Source organism: Buteo buteo, chromosome 13 (genome assembly GCF_964188355.1).
Source record: "Buteo buteo chromosome 13, bButBut1.hap1.1, whole genome shotgun sequence".
NCBI classification, from domain to species: domain Eukaryota; kingdom Metazoa; phylum Chordata; class Aves; order Accipitriformes; family Accipitridae; genus Buteo; species Buteo buteo.
The window spans coordinates 24547053-24570968 of NC_134183.1; the positions used below are offsets into that span (position 1 = coordinate 24547053).

At 46.2% G+C, this 23916-nt stretch overlaps 1 protein-coding gene across 1 annotated transcript; it reads left to right on the forward strand.

Moving 5' to 3' along the window:
* The first annotated feature begins 1858 nt into the window (after nt 1–1858).
* FAH (fumarylacetoacetate hydrolase) lies at nt 1859–19165 on the forward strand. Its single transcript, XM_075043962.1, has 14 exons — nt 1859–2054; nt 4540–4650; nt 5295–5416; nt 6547–6596; nt 8110–8200; nt 8722–8819; nt 9088–9140; nt 10556–10655; nt 11348–11478; nt 12245–12320; nt 12962–13008; nt 13998–14099; nt 15099–15216; nt 18943–19165. The coding sequence occupies exons 1-14, from the start codon at nt 1974–1976 to the stop codon at nt 19020–19022; spliced, it is 1260 nt and encodes a 419-aa protein (XP_074900063.1). The 5' UTR covers nt 1859–1973; the 3' UTR covers nt 19023–19165.
* Nucleotides 19166–23916: the final 4751 nt, after the last annotated feature.

Here is a 23916-nt window from a genome sequence, read left to right on the forward strand (position 1 = left end):
TGCTAAACTTCCTCTTGTACAGCACAGACCATGGAAGAGCAGCAGCATCTTCTCTTTCATGGGTGTTTCTCAGTTTGCTGCTACTTCCCTATTCTCTAATCCTTCTCTTCTCAGTTTGAATCCTCCCTCTTCCCTATTTCTGGTTTCTCTCTTCCTTTTCCGAAAAGTGTCCTTTTGTCTCCCCTACGTGCCTTTCATCTGACAGGGATACTTCTGGGCCAAGCAGAGAGCACACGCTGTAGATTTCACAATTGGGGGAAAACCAGTTAGGTTTGTATTTTCTGGTATCTGAGAGATTGAAAGGACAAAAAGGTACAAGAAAAGCGACTGCCTTTGGAATTCACATACTCCCTTTACTACCACCTGTTATGAAGCAACAACTCTTCTGGCCCTCGATTATACAGTGGGAAGCATAATGGTGCTGGGAGAAAACTTGCCTTGCAATGCCATGGCAGTACTGACAGTGAGGCAGATCAGCATCAGGCACACCTATCATTCTCAAAGCGATCTAATACACCTCATTTGGCCTGGCTTGTGCAGATTTCTCTAGTGTTAAGAATATTGAAAGAGTATATGGTCCTGATCTATAAGCTTGCATTTAGACTGGACATCCACCTTTCCCTCATGCTTAAGAATTGCATGTCATCTTTGTTTGCTTTGGCATTGGCTGTGTGTTATCATGGTGGTTGATCTGCTTCTCAATCTGGGTAACTAGTGAAGCTTTATATTTGGTGTCATCAGCTTGAGCTTAGCAGATGAACATTTTAATTAATACCAGCACATTCACAGCACTACAAAACACTTGAGTAAATCTGTCTTCCCAAGATGCACAGTGTGTATTTGAAACATGCTTTCAAGATGGTTTTGTTTTGGTTTTGGAATAAACAGGTTCTACCGAAGTCCTATAACTTTGGCATGAAACCTCTTCACTGTGTTAAAAACATTTCCAGCCATCAGTGGAACGGAGTTTTACCTTAGGTACAGGAATTTTACAGAAGTTTGTGCTGGGCATTGTATTATTTAAATAAGACCCCCTTTCAAACAGCACCATGTGAGCTTGCGTCTCCACTAGTGAAGAGCTGTCACAGATGGGCTGTCATCAATGCTGTTTTGTCATCTTACACTGAATATCTGGCTGTACAGCTTGCTGCATTTCTTCTAATGAGTCTTCTCTGCCAAGAAAAAAAAAAGTCGAGCGGGAAACCCGTTCTTTGGTTTGGCAGTCACAAGCATCTAACCATTTTTACTGAAAAGGGGTGGTCTTTGTTATTTAGTTCTAATTTCAAGGCTATTCCCTTATCGGTTTCTACTTTTCCTGAATATGGGTGAATTTTCTCCTGCAGGTGGGAGAAAGCTGGGCCTGCAAGCAGAAAGAGCAGCTTCCCTGCTCTTTACGGTTGGTTGCACATGTATCTCTGTGTTTAAGCTGCTGGAACCATCTGGAGAAAATGGAAGGACTCAGATGCAGTGTTACCAAACTGAAAAGCACACGAGTTGCAGTTTCAGGTGTGAGTTGTGCAACTTCCTAAGGGTTGCTGGTGGAAGAACTGCTCAGTGTGGGCATAATCATTTCACCATCGCTCTGGCACATAAGGGACCCCTCGGAACGTAAATTAGCGGAGCTACCTCTGGTCTTAGAGCTGTCCCTGCAGCGCTGTACCTGTTAAAAGAAGGTTGCAGTTTCACGTGAGGGTTTGCGGAGCAGGAAGACCCTGTTTCTGCACTGGTCCCTACCTTGCTGGGAACAGTTAACAGCTGCTGACTCATACAAACCTCTGGCACTAATTAACCGCAGGCAGAGGGGTGGGATGGAGACGGATCAGCGATTGGTTTGGGGCTGAGGACAGAGGGTGGGATTTGGTGCTTCTGTGCTCTGGGTTACAACATCTGGAGAGGATCTTCTTCTAGGAAGGCGCGTGGCAGCCCGGGAAGTGGGGGCTCTTGTCCGTAAGCAAGGACTGCTCGGTGTTAGCATGTCTTTCATCCAGGTAGACAAGGACTCGGATTTTCCTCTCCAAAATCTCCCCTATGGGGTTTTCTCCACTAAGGAGGAGGTGAGTAAGAGCAAACTTTGTCCTTGGGGTGTTGTAATTGTTCCAAGGCTATGAATAAGAGTAGAAATTCCCGGCAACCTGGGGTAAAGGAAAACTTCCCAGCCTGAGACGCTTGCACAGGCTTCCTGACTCGACAGCAAAACTGTAGCTGCCGCATTGTCTTTTTTCTTAATGTGGTTATTTTGATGACAGCTTCTTTAAAATTGCACAAAAGAGATGAAAAGTGTTCATACTTATGAGAAATACTTTGGCTAATACATAGAGTAGTTTTTGTGTGGTTTTGACTGTTTTTGTGAAATCATTAAATCTGCGTTTGATCCTTTCACTCTTGAAAGAGGCACAGCACAGTTCACGCTGACTTTTTTTTTAAACTCGATCCCTCATTTTTTTGTGACTTAGTATAGTCACACTGTCACCCTTAAGGAGCCCCATTAAATATTTATTTTAATCTACTGTTAATTCTGAAGTGTCCAGTCCCTTTTGCACAACATGAACTGACACAAGGGAAAAGTGAAGTCTGAATTGAAAACACTGTATTTGCAAGCGAGTGTTGTCTTCTGGTCTGTTAAGAGCCTGTTCTTGGTGAGTTTGTTTGGTGGCTGCAAAAACGTTAAACCAGGGCACAAAATACATTTCATTTCTGTCTTTTCAGCTGACCTGTTGTGTTTTATTGGTCATACATTTATGCAATGGTGCATTAAACATGTAAAAGTGTGTTACGTTTAAAGCTGCACCCCAAGGCTACAGATTAAGCCATTTTCAGGCCTTATATTTTATAATCACATAAGAAACAACGGTTCAACCTTTCTTCCAAGGAAGTAGCTCCCAGTTCCCATTTTCATGAGAGCTGAGCTCAGCTAGGCTGAACCTCACACCTCCGAGTGCCTGACAGGACAGAGCCCCAGAGCTGCGTCCTCCTGGAGAAAGGGAAACGAGCCAAGAGCTGCATCTCAGAAGGAAAAAGTAGGGGATTTATTTATCATTGTTCACGGAAACTTCATGATTATCTCCTGGTTTCTGCTGTCTCGGCTTATCCATGCAGGTTTAAAGAAAAAGAATTTAAACCCGAAGATTGTGTTTTCTGATGTGGTATTTTCCAAAGATAAAACCGAGATGGTTCATTTAATCTCTTCCTAGATGTGTGTGTTTTTATCTAGCAAGTTTGGATTACTTTTCTGCCTTCTCCAGTAACTGTTCTCTGACAAAAACGTCTTCGCTCAAACCCTATGAAAGGACAGGCAAGGACTTGTGGAAATTATTTAGGAAAATAATGTTCTAAAAGTAGCCCAATGTTTTAATGATTTCAAGCTAAAGCAGTTGACGTCATTACTGACTATCCCAGTTACAAATTAACCTGACATGGCCTTTAGTTTTTTTCTGCAGGAATGTTTGCTGAATAAATAGTTGTTATTATCACATCTGGAATCTTGTTTAGAAATTAAAGGTTGAAAAATAGGTTTAATAGTGTGGATTTTCATAGATGGTTATTCCCTTTGGGTAAGCTAGTTTTCTTAATGACTGTAACTAGTTTGTCTTTATTTGCCTAAAGACACCAATAATGGAAATTTGTCTTTGAATGCTGCAGCATTTTTATACCCCCCCCGTACAGCTGCAGCAGAGATGCAGTGGGATCGTCCGTGCTGCTCCCCCGCCGTCGCCGCCGGCTCCGCACGCGCTTGGCGCCGGCCCTGCGGGAGCTGCGGTGGATGAACGGGGTCTTTGTGCCTTAGGTTGCATCTGTCCGGTGACTGGAGCCACAATCTACCGTACGTGTGGGAAGCTGTTCCTGTAGCAAGGATCTAGACTAGGGTTTGCATGCAAGTTGTGGGCTCCTTGCGTGGCATGAGGATGGGTTATGTAGGGCAGGCAGCCTCATTCAACGTGGTACAGAACTGATGGGGCTGAGCAAGATGCACTGCGCTCCCGATATCGTCAGTGGAGTCCAGAGCACCCTTCGTCTTCTGGGGAGCAACTGTGGTGCAGAAATGCCCGTTTCTCTCTCCAATTACATGGTCATAGGGATGAGATCAGTCCTGCCCATAGCATGCCTATGCTTCAGTTCCCCACCTGTAGGAGGAGCAGCATTTTCCTACTTCACAGCGTATTTCAGATGTATGGACTTACTCTGCAATCCTTGTCATTAATGAGGGGTGGGCAAATACCTGGGGGAAAGGGAGCAGGGAAAGAAACCTCTGCTTGTTGGCCTATCCTTCCTCCAAAAGATGGGGATGAGGAGAAGGCTCTCTCCCACCCCTCAAGGTCTGCAGGGAGTCTGCAACGATGCTCTGCCTCTAGGTCTTAACATTTTTCAGCAGCCAGTCTCATCGACCAGCTTTTAATGGTCAGTTACTGTGATATTAGACCCTTGTCCCTGATGGATTAAACTCTCTGTGGTCACTATCTTCCCCCATGACCTGTCTGGAGGATTTGTGAGTACAAGCATAAACTCTTCTTCTCTTCCTCTCCTCCTCTCGCTGCTTTGCAGCCTAGGCACAGGCTCGGGGTAGCGATTGGAGACCAGATTTTGGATCTCAGCGTCATTAAACATCTCTTCAAAGGACCAGCTCTTGCCAAACATCAGCATGTCTTTGACCAGGTATTTATCAGTGTGTTGTTCTAATTTCCATGCACATTTTAGAAATATTCCATAAGCGATTTTAACAACTTGTGGTGAGGTAGTGCACATGAACTGGAAATGTGTCGTCAGGAGGGCTCTGTTTACAGGTGAAACTCATCACACCTGCAATAGCAAGGAGAGCAGAAGCAGCGGGGGTCTGAAGAACATTTTTGCTGAAAGTTTCATCAGACTTTGGCAACACAGGGGTCTGACACAAAGCCTAAACGTTACTTCAATCCCTCTTGTGCTTTCAGCACTTGATGGCAAGGAATCAGCTGGGTTTTTAATGACAGGCAGGTTGCGTTAGGGGTAAAGTTAAGTACAAATGACCTCCGGTTACAGCTAGTTGCGATATCAAAGCCGCGAAGGTCTCAAGTAGCGTGTTAGGACGGGCATGATGGAACCGTGCAGCAGGTCCTGCTTCAGAGGACTTGGGGTGGGAGGATGGGAGCGCAGGCAGTTGTGAACGGGGAGGATGGGCAACCTGGCAGCCACCGCTGCGTAACCCCGTCCCGCAGGCGTTCGACCGCGGGATGAAAGTGCAGGACATCTTCCATGCGTGTGAAGGTTAAGCAAAACGCGGTCTTTTATCTGCCACCCCACCTCTCTGTGTCGCCTGTCAGCCTACCCTGAATGCCTTCATGGGGCTGGGCCGGGCGGCGTGGATGGAGGCGAGGGCTTTTCTCCAGAAGCTGCTGTCAGCCGGCGAGCCGGCCCTGAGGGACAACGCGGAGCTGCGGAGAAGGTGAGGGCGCGGAGGCGACCTTTCGGCTGTGCCCTCTGTCACCCGGATCGCTCCTTGGCACCAACATCGAAGGTCTGGACGTGGCCCCCTGCCACCTACGTGGGAATTAACTGGGATTTGAGCATGTTGAGATCTTCCCTCAATTAAGTCTCTGATTAATCCTTCAGCTGCCCGCAGATCCGGGGTGCCACCCTCCACCTGGGAACACCGAGATCTTCCCTGGGGTGTGCCCAGAGCTGGTGCCTCTCTGTGGAGGGCTGAGCTGGGCTGCCGGGGGGGGCAGGCGTGGGGCCAGGCTGGCCCGCGGACCCCGTCCCCTCCGCCACGGCCTTTGGTGAAGACGCGGCTGCAAGGGTCTCCACTCCACCTCTCCCACCTCCCCCAGCACTGCCCTGCCTCTCCCGCCTGGAGCATCTTCTGGCGTGGGGACACCCATCCAATTGCTCCTCAGAAACCGCCTGACTTCGCTAAAACCAAATCTGTTGTCGCAAATTGGCTTCAGATACGGGGCAGCGCGCTGGTGTAGGGGTGGGAGGGGAGGGTTGTGCTCCGCTCTGTGCCGCGCTGACGGAAAATGTGTCCCCCCGTTAATCACACACCTTCTTGTTTGTCCGGAGTGATGCTTGAAACGCTGCGAGCGCCTGACGGGCAGCAGGCAGGAGCTGTTCCTCCCTGTCTTGCCGGAGTGATTTAGGCACACGCGTGCGGGAGAGGGGTTGAACCGCTGCTTGACACAGGGACCTTCCCTGAGCAGGCCCAGCGGTTCAAATTGGGCACCCTCAGAGCTGCATCCCGTAAAATCATCCTTTCCACGCAGCAGGGGCAGCGGTGACCTACTCAGCTGTGTGCGTGGGCATGGGGTGTTGTTTCTCTGTGCCCCTGGGGAAACCGGCTGGCTCGCCTCCAGCATCCCTCCCTTCCCGCTCACACGCCGATGGATGCTCCTTTCGGTCGTAACCATCCCAGCAGCAGCAGCTTGGTTTCTGCGAGGGTTTTTTTGCTGCAAGGCTTTGCAAAATAAATTAAGGAAGGAGCTAGGAGAGAGAGTCAGCCTCTTACATGTGTATAAACCACTTACAGGCGGGAGCTGCAAGTTTTCTGAGAGCTGAAGTTGTCATTTTTCATTTCAGAGCGTTTGTACCTCAAGCTTCTGCGATGATGCACCTGCCAGCCAGCATCGGTGAGTCTGCCGCAGCTGAGGGCTGCTCAGCGCTGCCCTTTGCTCTTGCCTGGAGAAGCTGCTTTCTTCCAGCTTGCGCAGACAGACAGATCATAAGCTGTGACAGGGAATGGGTTTTGCAGAAGCCAGAAGTAGATTATCGTACGTAATAAAAGGTAGGTGCTGTCTGTGGCACAAGAATAAAAGCCTGCGGAAGCTCAATAGCAGCCAGAAAATTCCTGGATGCAATTTTCACTAAATCAGGGTTGTCTGGTGCTACCTAACTCTTGTGATCAGAGTGGTGTCACCAGAGGCCTTTGTGACTAGGGCCAGGGAAGAAACTCTTGTTCAGTTTCCAACATATTCCCCATATGCTATCAGAAAATAATCCAGATCTTCCAAAGTTTTGCAAGGCAGGTACTCCGGCATAGCCTCATAAACAAGCATGAGTCTCTGCTCCTGGACTATTACGCTGCATCCCAAATCTTACCTCCACTCCCATGAGGCCGTGGACTGCTTTGGAATTAGTGTATTCAAATAGGTATATAAATATTTTCCTGTTTTTAACAGAAATTTATATTAGGACCCACACCAACTTGATCAAAAATCACTCGAGGGTTATGACCTTCACAGGAGCGGGGATGTGAACTCGCCCATTTCCCAGCCAAGCCCTGCTCCTGCTGGACTTTTGGCTCTCATGGGGCACAGCCCTGGTTTGGGACAAAGGCTAGCCTAGCCCAAAGGAACCGTAAGGAGTTTCCATAGATGTGATACCTTCCTGAAAATAGTTTCAGGTTGAATATATCTAGGCAAAAAATTGCTGGCTCCTAGCACTTGTGAATGCTGTGAATGAGACCACTGCCCTGGTAGCATGACATTGGCTGTATCATGCAGCTATGAGTTAAAATTCAGGTTTCCACTACACTTACGTTCAGCCCTCTCCTGTGCATGATTCGTGCTTGTCCTGAGAGCAAGCACTGGCTGTATCCTCTGCTGGGGCTGCAAGATAACTTGCTGAACTTGCAAAGCAACTTAATGTAGTGTAAATGCCCCCGTCCAAGTTGAGGTTTTTTCCCCTAAACGCTCTGGTTTCTCTTTAATCTGAAAGGTGGGGAGCTGTTTGCCAGGGATGGCAGCAGAGGGCAGCAGATGTCCTGAGTATGAGCCGATTCTCTCCACCTGGGTACCACTGGCAAGACAAAAAGAGCAGGAGGATTCGGCTTGCCTCTGGAAAGCTGGCTGCCTGCTGCTTTATGTCCTTGCGCTTTTCCCCCCTCTTCTCTACTGGAGGCTTCAAAAAAAAGGCCGGTTTTGTATGCAAAATTTACAGTTTAAGTGCTAAACATCACCTTTATGCTATTAATTACATCCCTGTGCTAATAATGTTAAATGTTGCTACATGCCTCTGCCTAGCGCTCTCACTGTCTCGTTTTCTGCTCTTTTCATTGCCAGCAGCGTACTCTGTGCTTTAGCCCCAGCAGATGAGGGATTTTCCTACCATTGATCACTATTTTATGGGCTTCTTTCCATGCAGGAGATTACACTGACTTCTATTCTTCACGCCAACATGCCACAAACGTTGGCATCATGTTCAGGGGGAAGGAGAATGCTTTGATGCCTAACTGGTGGGTAGTTGAGGTTTTTCTCTGGTGCACCATTATTTTGCATGCTTATCTGTACGTATATAATGTTTTAAAGATCTGAGGAGTCTTTCAGCAAAATACTGATTTGAGTTCATAGCAGATGAGACTCTGTACTGTCAAGACTTCAAAAACTTTTCCCAGCCTTAGCCAAATCTGCACTGCATTTCTTGCAGCAGCCACACTGATTACAATGCAGCCTTCTGGTTCAAAGACAGATGTAGCTAAGAAATTGTTTTTTTTGCTGAACGACAAAAAAGCAGGGTTTAAGCTCCAAGAATTAAGTGGAGCAGTAGCACAGAAGTGCATTAACACAGCCACATGGCTTTGGATTATAGTTTGTTCATGTCTTTATCTCAGAGCAAGTAAGGTGCAAATGTCAGTGCCCATCTATGCGGAGTGCTCTCCTCGTACCTTGCACCCCCGTGGTGCTTCTACCCTGAAAAGCTGCTCTGGATGGTGATGGTTACGTGGCTAACCCACACTCTGTGATGCTCTTTCACAAGGCTGCACTTACCTGTCGGTTATCATGGCCGGGCGTCATCCGTTGTGGTGTCGGGGACACCAATCCGGAGACCTGTGGGGCAAATGAGACCTGACAATGGTGAGTCCATGGTAGGCTTTTAATGTGGCTGCGGCTTTTTTTTTTTTTTTTTTTTAAATTTTTCTTCCACATCACAGAATAGTGGAGAGGAAGGGTCTGGGATGCCTTGTCTAAAGCCCAGCCTGGGGTCAGGGCAACAGAAAGTCCTGAGTTAAGTCCATCTTGTGTTTGCAAGCCAGGCAGCATCAGCTGCTCTGTTTCTTCTGGCTGTTACTTTTATTCCCCTACCTGTCTCCCTGTCGTAAAATACTCTTTCTTCTACCCACAGATAAACCTCCAGTGTTTGGTGCTTGTAAGCGTCTGGATATTGAATTAGAAATGGTAAGGTGGGGCTTTTTTTCCCTACCACTTGAAAAACATTAAAACAGAAACAGGGAAGAAAAGCTAGGTTTAGCTTCTCCTAAAATGAATGTCTCATAAGGTCCATTCCTGTGTCTCCCTATGAACAGTCTATGCAGCAGGTGATAAAGATTTCTAGGGGGGAAACCTTCCCTTCCGACAAGTTGCAGGGTGCATTAGCTCATTGAGTGGTTTGCTAATATAACTTTCAGGCTGGAAACAGCTCGTCTGGCCAAACCTGAGCACTAGTGCGGCTGTCTGGAAGCAGGCAGGCACAATTCTTTTTATCAGACACGACAGCCTGTTATCTGGTTAGCAGTTACCTCTGCACTGCAGCCAGGGTCTTTCAATGGATGCTGGGGATTTTGGAAGTACAGGCTGTCTGCGCCTTGAGTCTAGAGCAGAGGAAGTGTTCGTGGGAGTGCAATTCAAACTCCTTATTCTTCTGGCTGGAAAGATGAAACCTGTGCTGCGGGTGTTGTAATAAAACATCCCTGTAAGCTGCACCTTCTTGTGGCTTAGTGTGGTCCAGAAGGGAGAGTTTTATAGGATTGTTCATTATGATTTATATGACTTATATAATTTTTATACAATTTATTCCCCACCTCTCCCCTTAAAAAAAAAAAAGTGGAAGAAGTCTAATATTAAGGGAAATGGTACTAAAAATGGACCGAAAGCCTTTAATGCTGTATGCTTTGCAGATCAATGCTATGAAGTGGGAGGCAGTCCCATAAAGTGGGGTACACAAAGTGCTGTTATACCTCTGCTTTGCAGCCTGAGTTTTACTGCTGGCTGCTGTGAGAGTGGATTTAGACTGATGGAGGCTTTGGAAGAAAAACCTTCCACATTGTTGGCAGAAAGTGACAACTGAGATTCCCTGTAGAATTCTCTGATACACGCTCAGGCTGTACATTTTTCTAAGGGAGCAAGTGCAGGCACGCAGTTCATGACCTGTTTTACTTAGTGGGCGCATTTGTCTACCTGCCTCCTCTTCCCCACTGTCATGACAGGCTCCAGCTGCATTCAGCATCCCCTTGGATGACTCTAAACTCTTTCCTGTTCACTGTCTGCAGCAGAGTCACTTCAGTGGGCAAACCTGTTCTGCATCCGGATTGTAATTAGGAGGGACCATTTTTGCTCCTGCGTTTTGACAACATCATGCCCTTGTTTAATGACTGTCTCTTAGCAACACAGTGCTCTTAGGTATTTCAAGCCTGCCAGCTTCATGGAGAGGAAGAAAGAGGGAGTAGGCCATAGGTTTTGTCTAATTGTGTACGGGAAATGATGCAAAATCCCATCCTGTCCAGCCTCTGTTCCTTGTGTGTGTAACCCTCTGTGCAGTAAAGATTTTTAGCTTCAAAAACTTCCTTAACCAACATTTTGCTTTTCAATTTCAGGCGTTCTTTGTAGGTCCTGGAAATACGTATGGGGAGCCAATTCCTATCAGCAGAGCCCAGGAGCACATCTTTGGGATGGTCCTTATGAATGACTGGAGCGGTAACCGGTGCTGCGGGAGTCTGCCTAGAGAGGGGGTTACAGTGTCACGGGAAGCCTTAGCTAGGGAGAAATTATACATTTTAATAGTAGATTAGTGATCATTGAAACCACTGGGTACAGTTTAAAGGGACGAAAATGAAATGCTGTCTGCATTTCTCAGGCTCTATCTCAATCCATCTTCAATCAATCTGTAGAACCAGAAATTGCTGCCTAATGAAGATTTATTTACTTATGAAAGAGCTAATATCAGTCTAGTTTCTTCTGGGCAGGGATGGAGCAGCCCTAAGGATGGTGATTCCAACAGAGGATTGATTTCAATGGCAGGAGTAGGAAAAGAATTTGGCAATCACAAATCCCTCAGACTCTGCACAGATTTAACTAGTTGAAACTGGCCCTATGACTGGTATGGACCATTAGCTGGGTGTAAAAGCATTAACTAACCTGGGGATAAAAATACTGGTTATATGGGGATGGCCTGACTTTTAATTATTGCTGACTTCTTCCTAATCTAGCTGGTCTAAGAAAATTGGTCTGAGGGTCTGAAAAGGATGGATTTAAATCAGGATTTGGGCACAATGGCTAGAAAAGGGTGGTGATAACATTTCCTATCTGTGTTACTCTTTCACAGGTGTGATGGCTGCGCAACTCCTAGGATATGTTTAACAGCATTGCTTTGAATTTTCTCTTCCTAGCCCGTGACATCCAGAAATGGGAATACGTTCCTCTGGGTCCATTCCTGAGCAAGAGCTTTGGCACAACCATCTCTCCTTGGGTTGTTACCATGGAAGCTCTCATGCCATTTGTGTTGCCAAACCCTGTCCAGGTTAGCAAGAGAAAGGGCTGAAATAAAGGAAAAGCAGTGCTAGAAAAATCTCAGCAGAGCTGGTAGGTCCCATCAGTAGAAACCACTGAGCTGTACCAATGCCAAGCGCTTTCTTCATAGACTTTAAAAGCGTGATCCTGCTTCCAAACATGTGAAGGCACCCTGGGCCCTCTGAGGTCAAATGCTCATTGATTGTCACTGGTGCTGGCACATGGTGCCCTGAGCTGTCATCCTTCTTGCTTGAGCAGGGCAGAAAAATCATCTCCTTTAAAACACCTGGAAAATAAACTGATCAGAGAGCTTCTTGTTAGCGTTGGGTAGCACTTAGCATCCAGCAAGCAGTGGAGAGAGAGTGGACTCAAGCCAAAACACTTTGTTCAAGTATTTCCAGTTGTCTGCATTATGTAGAGGTTTAGTTAAAATTGAAAAAGATAATAAAGAGTCTTGCAGAGAACTCACCTTCTTCTCTATACAGGCACAGAGCAAAGGTATGCTAGCACTGTATTTGTTTTGGATTAACGTCCGTGCCGTAATGATGGTGCCCACATGCAGAAAACTGAATCAGATTATATGGGTATCACATCTGTTCAGAAAGATCTTTGAAAGTGTGTGCATGAGAGCAAGCAAAGCAATAATCTGAGCTCTAACAACAGTGAAGTAAATGGGGTGGGCAGCACAGGCTGGTTAAACAAAAAGTCACTGGGACGGCTTGTAGAATTTTTCCTTTCTGTTTGTTTAGATTGTGATGCCTTTTATATGCTTTTAGGATCCCAAGCCACTGCCCTACCTTCAGGATAAAGAACCCTACACTTTTGACATCAAGCTCTTTGTCGCTATTAAAGGTACAGCAATGCTGAGTGGGTTATAAAGCTGAAATTGCCAATTAAGGAATGCAGAACCACCACGTATTTCAGACAATTTGCTCTTGGCTCTGCAGTCCTCTTTTTCCATCTTTGCCCAGATTGCCTCTGTCAGAGAAAGAGGCAAAGCTCTTCATGCTCCCCATTGGCCGTGCAGCAACATGTCAAGGAGGGAATGACTCCCAGATGATGAGCTTATGGTGAGGAGGGTCCCTGTGGGCTCTGCCTGCATGGGCAGGGGTAAGCAGGGCATGGAAAGAGCAGATGTATGTGGGATTCACATGTTAACCCAGCTCAGACCCCCAGCTCATGGCCCTGCTGACCGGTAGGTCCAGCTGTTGCTCCTCTAGTAGAGCAGAAAGTAGGAAATTGGCAGCTTGATGCTACCCTGGCGCCATCCACACGCTTGTTTTCTATGAAATGCTGGCCTTCGTATCAATGGAAAACGATTGATACGAATGGAATCTGTTTCCATTCTTATGGAAAATCTTATTTCTTGTTTCTTGCTAGGGATTACAATGCTAAAAGAAGTCTCTATCCATCTGTAAAATCAAAAGACTCCAACATCTTTCATCCAACACAAACAAATTTCTTCCCTGTTTCTTATTGTTTATTTTCTGCAGGAGAAGGGATGAACATGCCAACTACTATATGCAGATCCAATTTCAAGGTAAGACTGCAGTATCTTTTACTTGTTTGAAATCCTGCTGATGCCATCAGCTCCAGCCTTGGGCAATTTCAAACACCGATTTTTGCATTACCTGAAGATCAAACCTGGTGCGTGTGTGCATAGGGGACAGAGGGAAAAGAGTGGAGGGTGGTGATGGTTCACCCTTTCTGAGAGGGAAACACCTGAATGCTGGAGCACTGAAGAAGGGGGCAGCTCTTTCTGCTGCTTGGTTTAGGGTGCTCAGCGCGCCATAAGTTGTGCGCTCATTTAGCAGGGAGCGGTGAGAGCGCAGGGCTCCCAGGAAAAGGGAATTGCCTCTTGCCCTGCTGAGGCGCAATACAGCTTCGCAGTCACGGCTGGTAATTTAGATGCAGACTTGCTGCTGCAACACCGCTCTGCGCCCGGGTCTGCCCCGGCCCCTCTGCGGGCAGCGTGGTGGCTCTGCCTCTACAGCCTGATTGAAACTAGGAGGTATATGTCCCAGCTGCAGGATTTCTCAATCAATTTTATATTCGCTGTCGGTTCTTTGCATAGTAATTACCTCAATCAGTAAATCAGTAGTCAGCAAATCAGTAATAAGGAGATTTTTCTATAAAGCCATTAAAATACTGAACTTAATCATGGATCCTGGGTCAGCAGTGCTGGCCTTAAAGAGGAAGAAGAGGAGAAATGACATCCAGCTGAAAGAAGAGAAATTTTAGGGGACTAAATTGCATGTTAAAGTACATGTTTTATATGCACATAGCAGCTCCTAGTTGTCATTTAGAAAGCAATCAGCCAGGCCACAGTAACTACTGAGAATGCAGCACTAAGTAACTGTGGAGGTTGCTTTTAGGCTGCTGAAGGTTCCTGATTAAATAAGGAAACTTTTCTTTAGGGACAGTCTTACCAGCATCATCCCAAGAATGCAAGATGTTCTGCATAGCCTAATGGCACACGAGAGAGGTTTGTCCTTCATTGCTTTAACATCCTCTTCCTCCTTCCTCCAGCACATGTACTGGACCATGAAACAGCAGCTGGCTCATCATTCGATCAATGGGTGCAACCTCAGACCTGGAGACCTCCTGGCCTCCGGCACGATCAGTGGACCCGTAAGTGTTTAAATAATGACAGTCACTGGGAACTGGTCAGCAATCAAAAACCAGCTGAGTAGGGCTTTGGGTCTAAGCCCTGTTTGATTTGAGCAGCCATGAAAATATCTGCAGTTCTTTCCTAGGCACTTTGGGCTCATGCTTTGGTAGCCCCCAAATCACATTGAGAAGTGGTGGGGTTTTTGTTGTTATTGGGTTTTGGTTTTTAATCTCTCCTGTACTCCTTTCCCTAAGAACTATTTTACTACAGATGCAAATTAATTTCTGTGCACAAGCATCCACATGGCCCATTTACACTCTATGAAATGCAGCATTTCAGTTTCTGAAAAGAATGTAAAAGGTGCATGGGTATAACTTTTAGTTTCTCTAACACTACTTATTTGGAGCTAGTTTCACAAGCTATTATTCCCCTTGAACTGCCATACAGACAGCTGTTGCAATATATGGGTAACTTGCACTTTCTGAAACATCACCTGTAAATCCTGTTCATGTTCTCTGAAAGACAGCCTCAGGTAAGATGTTTCCAAGTTGGGATACCTATACTTCCATTCTGAGCATTTCTCAAGTGCCTTTTGCTTCCTTCAAACTATTGTAGTGCAGATTGACATTAAAGACTTATAAACATTTGCCAGTTTTGCTCTTCTGAAGAATAAAATGTAAATAAAAATCCTAAACGTGACTACGTAAAAGCACTGGATTTGTAGAAGTGCCCTCGATTTGTTTCCATTCTTGCTGTAGCAGACCCAAACTACTTTTACAGGGTCTAGCACTATGTTAAACACACCAGATGATAACAGCTGTAAGCATGACTGCTTATAGCCAGCAAGCAATTAAAATGCAAAGGCAGGAAAACAAACCAATGCATCAACGAATTACATCAACAGCAAATCTCTGTTCTACAGAGCTAACATACTTGTGTGTCTACTTCCAGCAGCAAGTAGCTGAACAGCAGGACAGATACTAAAAAGTTATTTATTTGTTTATGAACTCTTGCTGCAGGAGCCGGAGAGCTTCGGCTCCATGCTGGAGCTGTCCTGGAACGGAACAAAAGAAATCCCTCTTGGCAGTGGACAGTCTCGTAAATTCCTGCAGGATGGAGATGAAATCATTTTGACAGGTAATGGCCGAACAACTGCTCTTACACTGCACCGAGGACGTGTTTCCATAGATTGATCCCAGCAGTGTAAGAGCCTGGCGGGGAGATGGGCTATTCTGCACATACCTGGCATGCAAGCACAGTCATTTCCATCCTACCCATCAGGAGGCAAAAGCAGGTGGATAGAAATTTCCCTGCAATAAATGCTTTCTGGATTAGATTATTTGCTTTGCTAAGTACTTAATGATCTTGCTATGCCTGTGTGCGAGTGCTAAGGGGATGATGGAGGTAGGTTTGCCTTTTTTGGCAAAAATATCCTGGGACTAGAAGCAGTTGATGTATTGTTGCCACCATGATCCAAGTTTGCACGTAGAGCAGAGCTTGGCAAATGCTGAAAAAAGTTATTTTGCAAATAATATTTCATTTGTAACATACGCGTATTCAATGAAGTGTGTTGCAAATCAAATATGTGGGAAACAGCATGAAGCCTGCTAGAACAGCTGACCAGCTCCCCTCTGAAAAGGGCTGTGCTTGAGAGCTGTTTCATGCTGGGCCATGGTTTTAATTTTCATCTTGATAAACTGAGGATTTTATGACTTAAAACCTACCGTGGTGTTTTGTGATCTAAATCCCACTCCTACTTCTTTTAATCCAAAGACTAGTGCAAAACAAATCTATTTTTTTCCTTTCCTCTCATCTTGTCAACTCCTTTATGGCTTTGACGTGGCAAATATTTGACAAGAACAGCCATGAGAAACTTTTGATTCAAGCCTGTATATGTCTTTGCTATGTTGCCTACTGAATTTTTAGAGAATATCTCGTGGCATGTTGTGCATCGTCACATGAGACCCAGCCAGTGCCACAGCTGGCTCTGAGCAACTCCATCATGCTGATGTGATCAGAGATAGTCTGCACAGAGAACAAAACAGCTCAAGCGATGAGAAAATACTTGCAGTTGTGACTTAGGGCAGAGAAAATGTGAGTGACTAATGCCTATGCAGCAACGTGAAGGACATTACGGTGTGATGCTAGTATGCGTTCACATACCTGTGCCTGCTTAATCCAACCAGGGCTTTTAGGATTTTTGCCAAAACAGTCTTAAATTTCTCATTTTTTCAGAAAGCTTTTTAACAAAACCCAAGAACTTTTATGTGATGAAAAAAAAAATACATATGCATGTATTCCAGTCTCCCAGTGATGGCTCTATAAGTGGTTTTGGTAGTGCTGCAGCCAGAGCCCCAGTGCCTCCTGTCTGGCAGACTACACAATAGCTTTGAAAATCATGTTTCTGTGAGGTGCTGCCAGTTTTGCAGAGGAAGATGCTGAGACAGTTGGACATTGAATTGTACTGGAGAGAGCTGTAGGGGATGAAACTGAGGAGTGCCCAATTCCTCTGACATCCTTCAGCCTCCCAGCAACCCAGTGACTACTCATGCTGCAATGTGTAGGCATCTGACACTACTCTCCATACGCTCCCTAGATATTCAGTGCAGAGAGACACTCCTCGAGCTATTCACAGTACCACATTGCCCTCCAGAGTTGCTGATCTCACTCCAGTAACTATGCCAGGAGCCCTAAATTAGGGTTCAGTTAGGTATTGTGAATGTCCCTTTGTAGTTACATGTTGACATCCTTATTGGCAATGAGCACCTAGCAGTTTGGGAGCTGCTGGCACAAGGTGGCCAGCTGAGGATTAAACGGGACTAGACCGTGACCCACGTTGTTCTTCATGCCCAGAACAAACTCTGTTAAATAAATACTTTAAATCCTGAATGCTTTAATCTTTAAAGATGGCACGATGGCATTGTTGTTAACCTGGATGAAGGCGTCGTTGCCCCGGTGGGACAGTATTGTGTTAATCAGTCTGCCGTGCTATTTTACACCAGCGACAGTTTGTGATTGTAGTGATCAGGGCATCGTGCCATTCGTGAGAGCCAGGTGCTGCTGGGCCTGTCTGCTGGGGCAGTTTGGGATCTGCTCCTATTTAGTGATGTATGGCAGGTCCAGTGCCTTAGGGCACCCTGGAGGCAGGGCTAGTGCTATTGCCTCCTCTCCCGAGGCAGTGCCATCAGCTCTTGCCAAGTGCCTAACCCATAATTTCTAGTCTCCTATTTCAACTTTGTGTTCTCCCTCCCCTTGTGGGAGCTATTTCAGGGCCCTAACAAATAAAATGAGAGAAATATATCTTTCCCAAGAAGTGCGTCTTGGGGAGGGAGTATTGCAAGGGAAGGGCTTGCTGACGGTGTGCTGCAGCCGGCTGCAAAATCTCTCTGTAGCTCCTTGGCACTCTGCTCAGGCCGATGCTGCTGGCAGCACAGAGCTTGCTTTGTTAAATGTGCTGCTCCTTGGTACTGCTCTAAATCATAGTTGACACCGGGGGTAACTAAACTAGACTGAAATAATAAGCTGGCGCTTAAAGGAAAGCTGGCAATGAAGCCTAATGAGACAAATGGAACCTGAGCTGAGCCTTAAAGCAAGTGTCTTACTCAAGTATTGCTTACGAATGAGGATTACCCAGCAGATACTGGGATGGTGTCTGTGGGCAGGCTGCTACACAAGCACTTACAGACACTGCTGTCCTTGGAAAAACTTTATTTCAGCCTGGCTGCACTGTGGGTTAGAGCTGGCAGGGTCTGTCCTCATCGCTGCAATACCTTTGGCTGCCCTGCAGCCGGAGCCCACCCATCCTCCCCTTCCTCGGAAGAGGTTTCCACTGATCCGTGCTAGGGGCGGGAATTAGGGTTAGGTTTTGTTCTGTTCAGCTCCCTTTTGGCTTCTCGAAGGCAGCTGGTTTTTATCACATGCAGGGAAGATGATATATTCCATTATTTTAGGAAAATCCATCTCTAACTATGAAATCAGTCCTTAAAACACAGCATATGCCACTTGTGTCCTTCCTTTGATCAGCTGTTGTAGCAGAGAGCTACAGTAGGTCTCCTCAGCTGTTTCTTCCCAGAATAGTCTTCCCAGATGGGCCAGAAGCCCCTGGCTGTGTCCCCTCCCCTCCTTCATCTGCAGCTTTGCTAACGGATGCTGTTTCTGGAGCAGCTCTGCTGGCCCGTGGCAACAAGAGGCTCTGCGGCATCTCCGTCCTAATGTCATCTCTCCCATCATGCAGGAGTAGGGAGAGATTGAATCGTCTTGTAGTTAGAGATGTTGTCACAGGCCGGTAACTTCAGCAGCAGTCAGCAGACCTTCAGTGCCTGTTTATATAACAGAGGATAAATGAATATTTTGAGTCAGATGCTGAGTTTCTCATGGAACTAAACTAGATTTTAGCAAGCAAAACAGATTCTGCAAGGGTAGGTCCTGCTGTTTGAGGGAGTTTAATGATCATCTTTCTGGCTATAAGCATCCCAGTGTCCCAAGAGCAGTCCTAATGCTGCAGAAAGAGAATCCAGATTTACTTTATTAATTGCAAGGCTGGGCAAGGCAGCGAATCAGCTTGTCAGTTAGATTGATGATGCTGCAGGTTAGGTTTGAAAACAGAAATATTGCACATCTTGTTTGCTCTTTGATCAATTCACTGAACTTGCTTATTGCCGTGTTTAACATTTTGTGCTGCTCTTTTTTTTTTATATTCCTGGGCTACTTGAACTCTTCCAGGTGTTCTTTTTTTTACCCCTCATTGCATTTCTGAAATGTTTCCACTCGTTTTTTAGTCTCTTTATGCCTTCATTCACTTTTATTCCTGGTAAAATCCTGCTGTCCTTACAAAACAAGCTGTCTGTTGTTTTCTGGCCCTAGGTTACTGCCAGGGCAATGGCTTCCGTGTGGGATTTGGCCAGTGCTCGGGAAAAATCCTTCCAGCCCTGTCGGATCCATGATGACTGGAGTAAGGTGACATATGAGGAGGAGGGTCTTTCCCCCCACCTCTAACAGTCAGGCTGCTTTATTCAGATTTATTATTTTTATATGAGTGATTGGAATCTTATTCTTTTTAATTATCAATAAATATCTTAAAGAGGAATGTGTCTCTCTGGTGCAATAAGAAAAGGATTTAAATGCTAGCTTAAAATTCTGAGAATGATTGAAATGGAAAGTGAGATTCTTAAGTCTTATATTAATTTTTTTTCATAATTATAAAAAGAAGCTTTCAAGTAAACTTAAATATTCAGAGTACTAGTTGGTGGTAACAGCTGAGATTGCATGCTGACTTCTTTTTTTCACAGTGTTAATATGCTGGAGGTAGAATCCTGAAGGCGAGTTGCATATGGATGCTGAAAACTTCTAGACCGTCCTCAATAAAAGAGAGTTACATGAATATGCCCTAAATTAATTTGTAACAAAGCAATTTGCAAATGTGATAATCAATACAACTGAAAGCAACAGGAAAGCAAACAAAAAAAGTACTAGACAAACTAACAACCTTTTAAAATAGCGAAAACAGAAATTGTACTGCACAAAAAAAACCCAACCCACCACCAAACAACTAATGATGACCAAGAAGGCTCAGCGCTGAACTCCTGCATCTTAGAAAGAAAACCTGTGCAGGCTTTGGATTTCAACCCTTACGCTGCAGCACGTGGAAATAAACCCCAGCGGGTTGCAGCCTACAGCTGCCGCCCTCCCCTTGCCCCGGGAGCAGAAGGGTTGTCCCTACTCCTCCTGCCCTTACACAAGCAGACGCAACTCTCCACGCCCCAGAACAAAAATTGACGCCAGCCCGGAGACGGGAGCCTGCGTTGGGGCACCCCTCAAAAGAGAGCATGGAGATACCTCGTGCCCTGGTTTTACAGAGGGAGTTCCCCATTTCTCTCGCCCTGTGCACCGTCTTCCCTGGGGTCAAGGAGGGAGGGTGATCTTCGTGGCTGGAGTGGTCCCCAGGCACACGCTGGTGGCAGTCACACCTTGTCACCTAACAGGGGCTGCAGTAAGAGGGCACGGAGGAGGCAGACCCCCTTCCTGCACTTCTAAAAGGCATCTCTTGCCACGGCATCCCCTTGCAGCAGGCAGTAAACAAAGCCACATGCCACTTTTCTCAAGTGTAAAGGGCATCTGCCGTCTCCCGCTGGCCTACAAATCAATTTAACTCTATGGCCAAGTGCCAAATCACATCAATTAGAGGATATTACTGACTGAAGGAGCTCAGGAGACCAGATAATGAACTCTGGTACAGTGCAAGGGGAACTTGTTAAATATTTGCTTGGTCCTCAAAGTGAAGAGCCTGATGAGGCTGCCGGCTTCGTGTAGCGACAGCAGGATGAGCGTAGGCTGCTGCTTTCCTGTGGCTGCCCCGTTGCTCCTCCTGAAGTCTGCCGGGTAGTTTTGCTAGTGTGGGCCATGTGGGTATTTGATGTCATCCTGGGGAGCATCCAGTGCTGATCAGGAATGTGAACCGCTTGGGCACGCAGGGGAGAAAAATGAATTTGAAATGAAGATTAATGACAAAATGTGGCACTGCAGATAAATCACCGCTAACGGGGCATGTTCACTGAAATGGGCACTCTTCCAGTGTGCAATAATAGTAGTCCCTTTAAAGAATTATACTTGGAGGATCATCCCCAAATCAATTTAAATTTTTAGCCTAAGACAGTCCACTATCACCAGGAGGGATGACCTGGCCAGGAAAATGGTGGCTCATTGTTGTTTATCAAGGAAAACCTATTTCCCCTTCAGGCTCTTGTGGAAACTCGGAGCTGAACTGATAGGCAGATATTTATTTAATACACTCTGACTCGGTTGTCAATTTATAGGATGCTTTATGCTCTCTTTTGACCTCAAAGGACAACCACAAGTTGACACCTTCCCTCTTGGATTTAGAAATAACTTGTGCGGTTCCTCCGCCTGGCTTTACTCCTGGCAGCAGCAGGAGGACACAGAAAGCATTTATCCAGTGGAGAAATTTCTCCACAGAAGCAACATCCGTGTTGCACCTTGCCGTATCTGATGTGTTGGAAATGCAATGTCTGAGGAGAGGGATGCAGCCACAGAGAGACAAGAGCTGATGTGGGGGCAATATGTCATTAGTCATGGGTTTTGACCTTGATGCAAGATGTTTTGCAGCCAGGAAGGACAGTGGTGTCAATGCTTTCTGGGTGCAGGAATACTTATTGTCGTGGTTTAACCCCAGCCAGTAACTGAGCACCACGCAGCCGCTCACTCCCTCCCCCACCCACCCAGTGGGATGGGGGAGAGAATCGGGGGAAAAAAAAGGTAAAAATCATGGGTTGAGATAAGAACAGTTTAGTAGAACAGAAAGGAAGAAACTAATAACAATAATAACAACAGTGTTAAAATGACAGTAATAATAAAAGGATTGGAATATACAAAAGAAGTGATGCACAATGCAATTGCTCCCCGCCTGCCAACTGGTGCCCAGCTAGTTCCATTACTTGGCAACAACTGCAAACATCAGTGTGTTATCAACATTCTTCTCATACTGAACCCAAAACATAACACCATACCAGCTACTAGAAAGAAAATTAACTCTATCCCAGCTGAAACCAGAACACTTGTAGAAACTGTTAAATCCGTAGTGCTCTTCCCTAGCTTTATGCAAGGTAAAGGCGAGTCCTGTACATGGGCGACACGTTCCTCTCCCAAAGAGCTGACATGATGCTGCAGTTGCTGCCAGCAAGTGGAAACTGGGCTCCATGCTTGGACAGGTAGGAAGGTCAGTGGTGCTGAGTCCTGCTGCAAACCAAACCCTGGCAGGATGGAGGCACCCAGCCACAAATCCCCCCAGGCTGGCTCCCAACCCAGAGCCAGGCTGCCACCCGCAGCCCCAGCCCTGAGCGAGGAGGGTGGCTTTGCATCTGCTGCGGCCATGCTTTCCATTCTGGGTTCACAACCCCCAGTGTCTGGCCAAGCACCCCTGCACCATGCTGGGGATGGGTGGGATGTGGTAAGGTCCCCCCTGTGGCCCCAAGGTGACAGAGCTGAGCTTCTCTAGCCTGGGGACATCTGGAAAAGTCCCAGGTTCCCAGAAGGTGGAGATTTTCTGGAAAGGAGCTCAAATACATATTTGAGAGCTGGCTTCAGAGGCGAGCTGGAGAAAGTCCAAAACCTTGCTCAGGACAGAGCTCAGAGACGTCTGCTGTCTGCTGCCTGCTGCATGGATGGGGGCCAAAAAGCCAAGAGATGCTAAAAAAGGAGAGAAACTTTTTTTTATGCCCAAGGCCACTTTCTTTTCACCCCCAGGAGAAGGCAGTGGGCTTCATTTGGGTGGGCACCGGGGAGAATGGGGACCCACAGCTGGGCTGCCCTCGCCCAACACAGCGAGCCAGGAGCTACCAGCACTGCTGATTTTCATCCCTGCCAGGGTACCCTGAGTCAAGGGGCAAACGAAGGGTATAGTTATACTGCAATGTGCAGTGCTGTCCTTAAAATAGCACTGCTTTTGCCCAGGACTAGCAGCACTACAGCCACAGCAGCACCCATTGCCTAGGGAGGCAGCAGCCTCCAATGCAATTTTGGGAAGCACCCAGGTGTTCTGGGCACCTCCCACTTGCTCCAGTTCCACTGGAGCAGCTGTGACCACTTGCACCCTTGGCCTTTAAATTGAAGGTCATGAAGCTTTCTTCTGGTTTGGGGAGAAGGTGAATACAGGGTAGGGGTGAAGCTGAATAGGAGTGATATTTTTCACTCTTTGAGCAGGACGGTACTTTGCTTTGGGTGCTGTTAGTTCAGTATGTAGACCTGGTGCTTAGAAAAGTTTACTTTTGAAGTGCCATTTCAATTGGGCTAACCCTCTCTACAAAGAATTTTCCCTCTGCTTCTGGAAGTTTTTGCTGCAATTGGGTTCGCGCATGACTCCCTCTGCTTCTGGAGGTCATTAATTTTAATTTGATTTAAATCTGTTTTCCTTAGTTTGCTTATAACCTGGCTTCCAACAACAACAAAAAGACAAAAAAAATCAAACCCAGATGTCCTTTTCCTCTGCCCTGTCATAGCACCAGGTTTGTGACCTGGGTGTAGGAGAAGAAATTCCTCCCTCGATCTTCAGAAGCCTGGAGGAAAAATAAAACCTTTCTGCTGTGTCAGCCACCTGGGAGGCCTCCTTCAGAGTCATGCAATGTTGTGTGGGAAGAGAGACCCTGCTTTCCTGACCAGAGGAAATGGAAATGTGTGCTTAAACGGAAGCCACAGCTCTTATGCTTGCCTGGAGCATCCTTCTTGCTGGTCGAGTGTTTCACGCTTAGCGGAGGTCAGCGGTTCCCAGTAGAGACCTGTGCTGGAGTGCAGCGATCCTGGGTGTAAGTAATGCGGAGATGTTGGATGAAAGGTCTTGAAGCGATGCAGGAGGTGCTTCTGTGTTGTCCTGCCTTACCATGGGGTGGTTGTAGATGCAATGAATCATACTGCCTGATAATATTTCATCTGGTTTTGTTATTTTGCTGGTAAGAAAACTAAGGGCAGCCTCTGTTTGATACGCATTTTCTTATAGATCAAAGCATCATCTGGTTGGTGTGTAATGAAAAAGCTGGGTGTAATTTATAATAGCTCTGTTGGTATAATTAAGTGTCAAAAGAAAAGCATGGAATAAAACCCTAAAGCATATTTCAGAATTTAAAGGAAACAATGGATTTTCTGTGTAAAATGCTGGCATTCTTCACCAAAAAATAGTTTTCTGCAGAGATTCTAATTAGAAATGGATGCGATCTCATGGAAAAAAAAATCGGTTTTGATGAAAACGTTTGGGTCAGCAATATTCATAATTCCTCATTAAGCAGGCAGTAATAACTCAAAGTAAAACACTCTTTCGCTAGCTATTCAGGG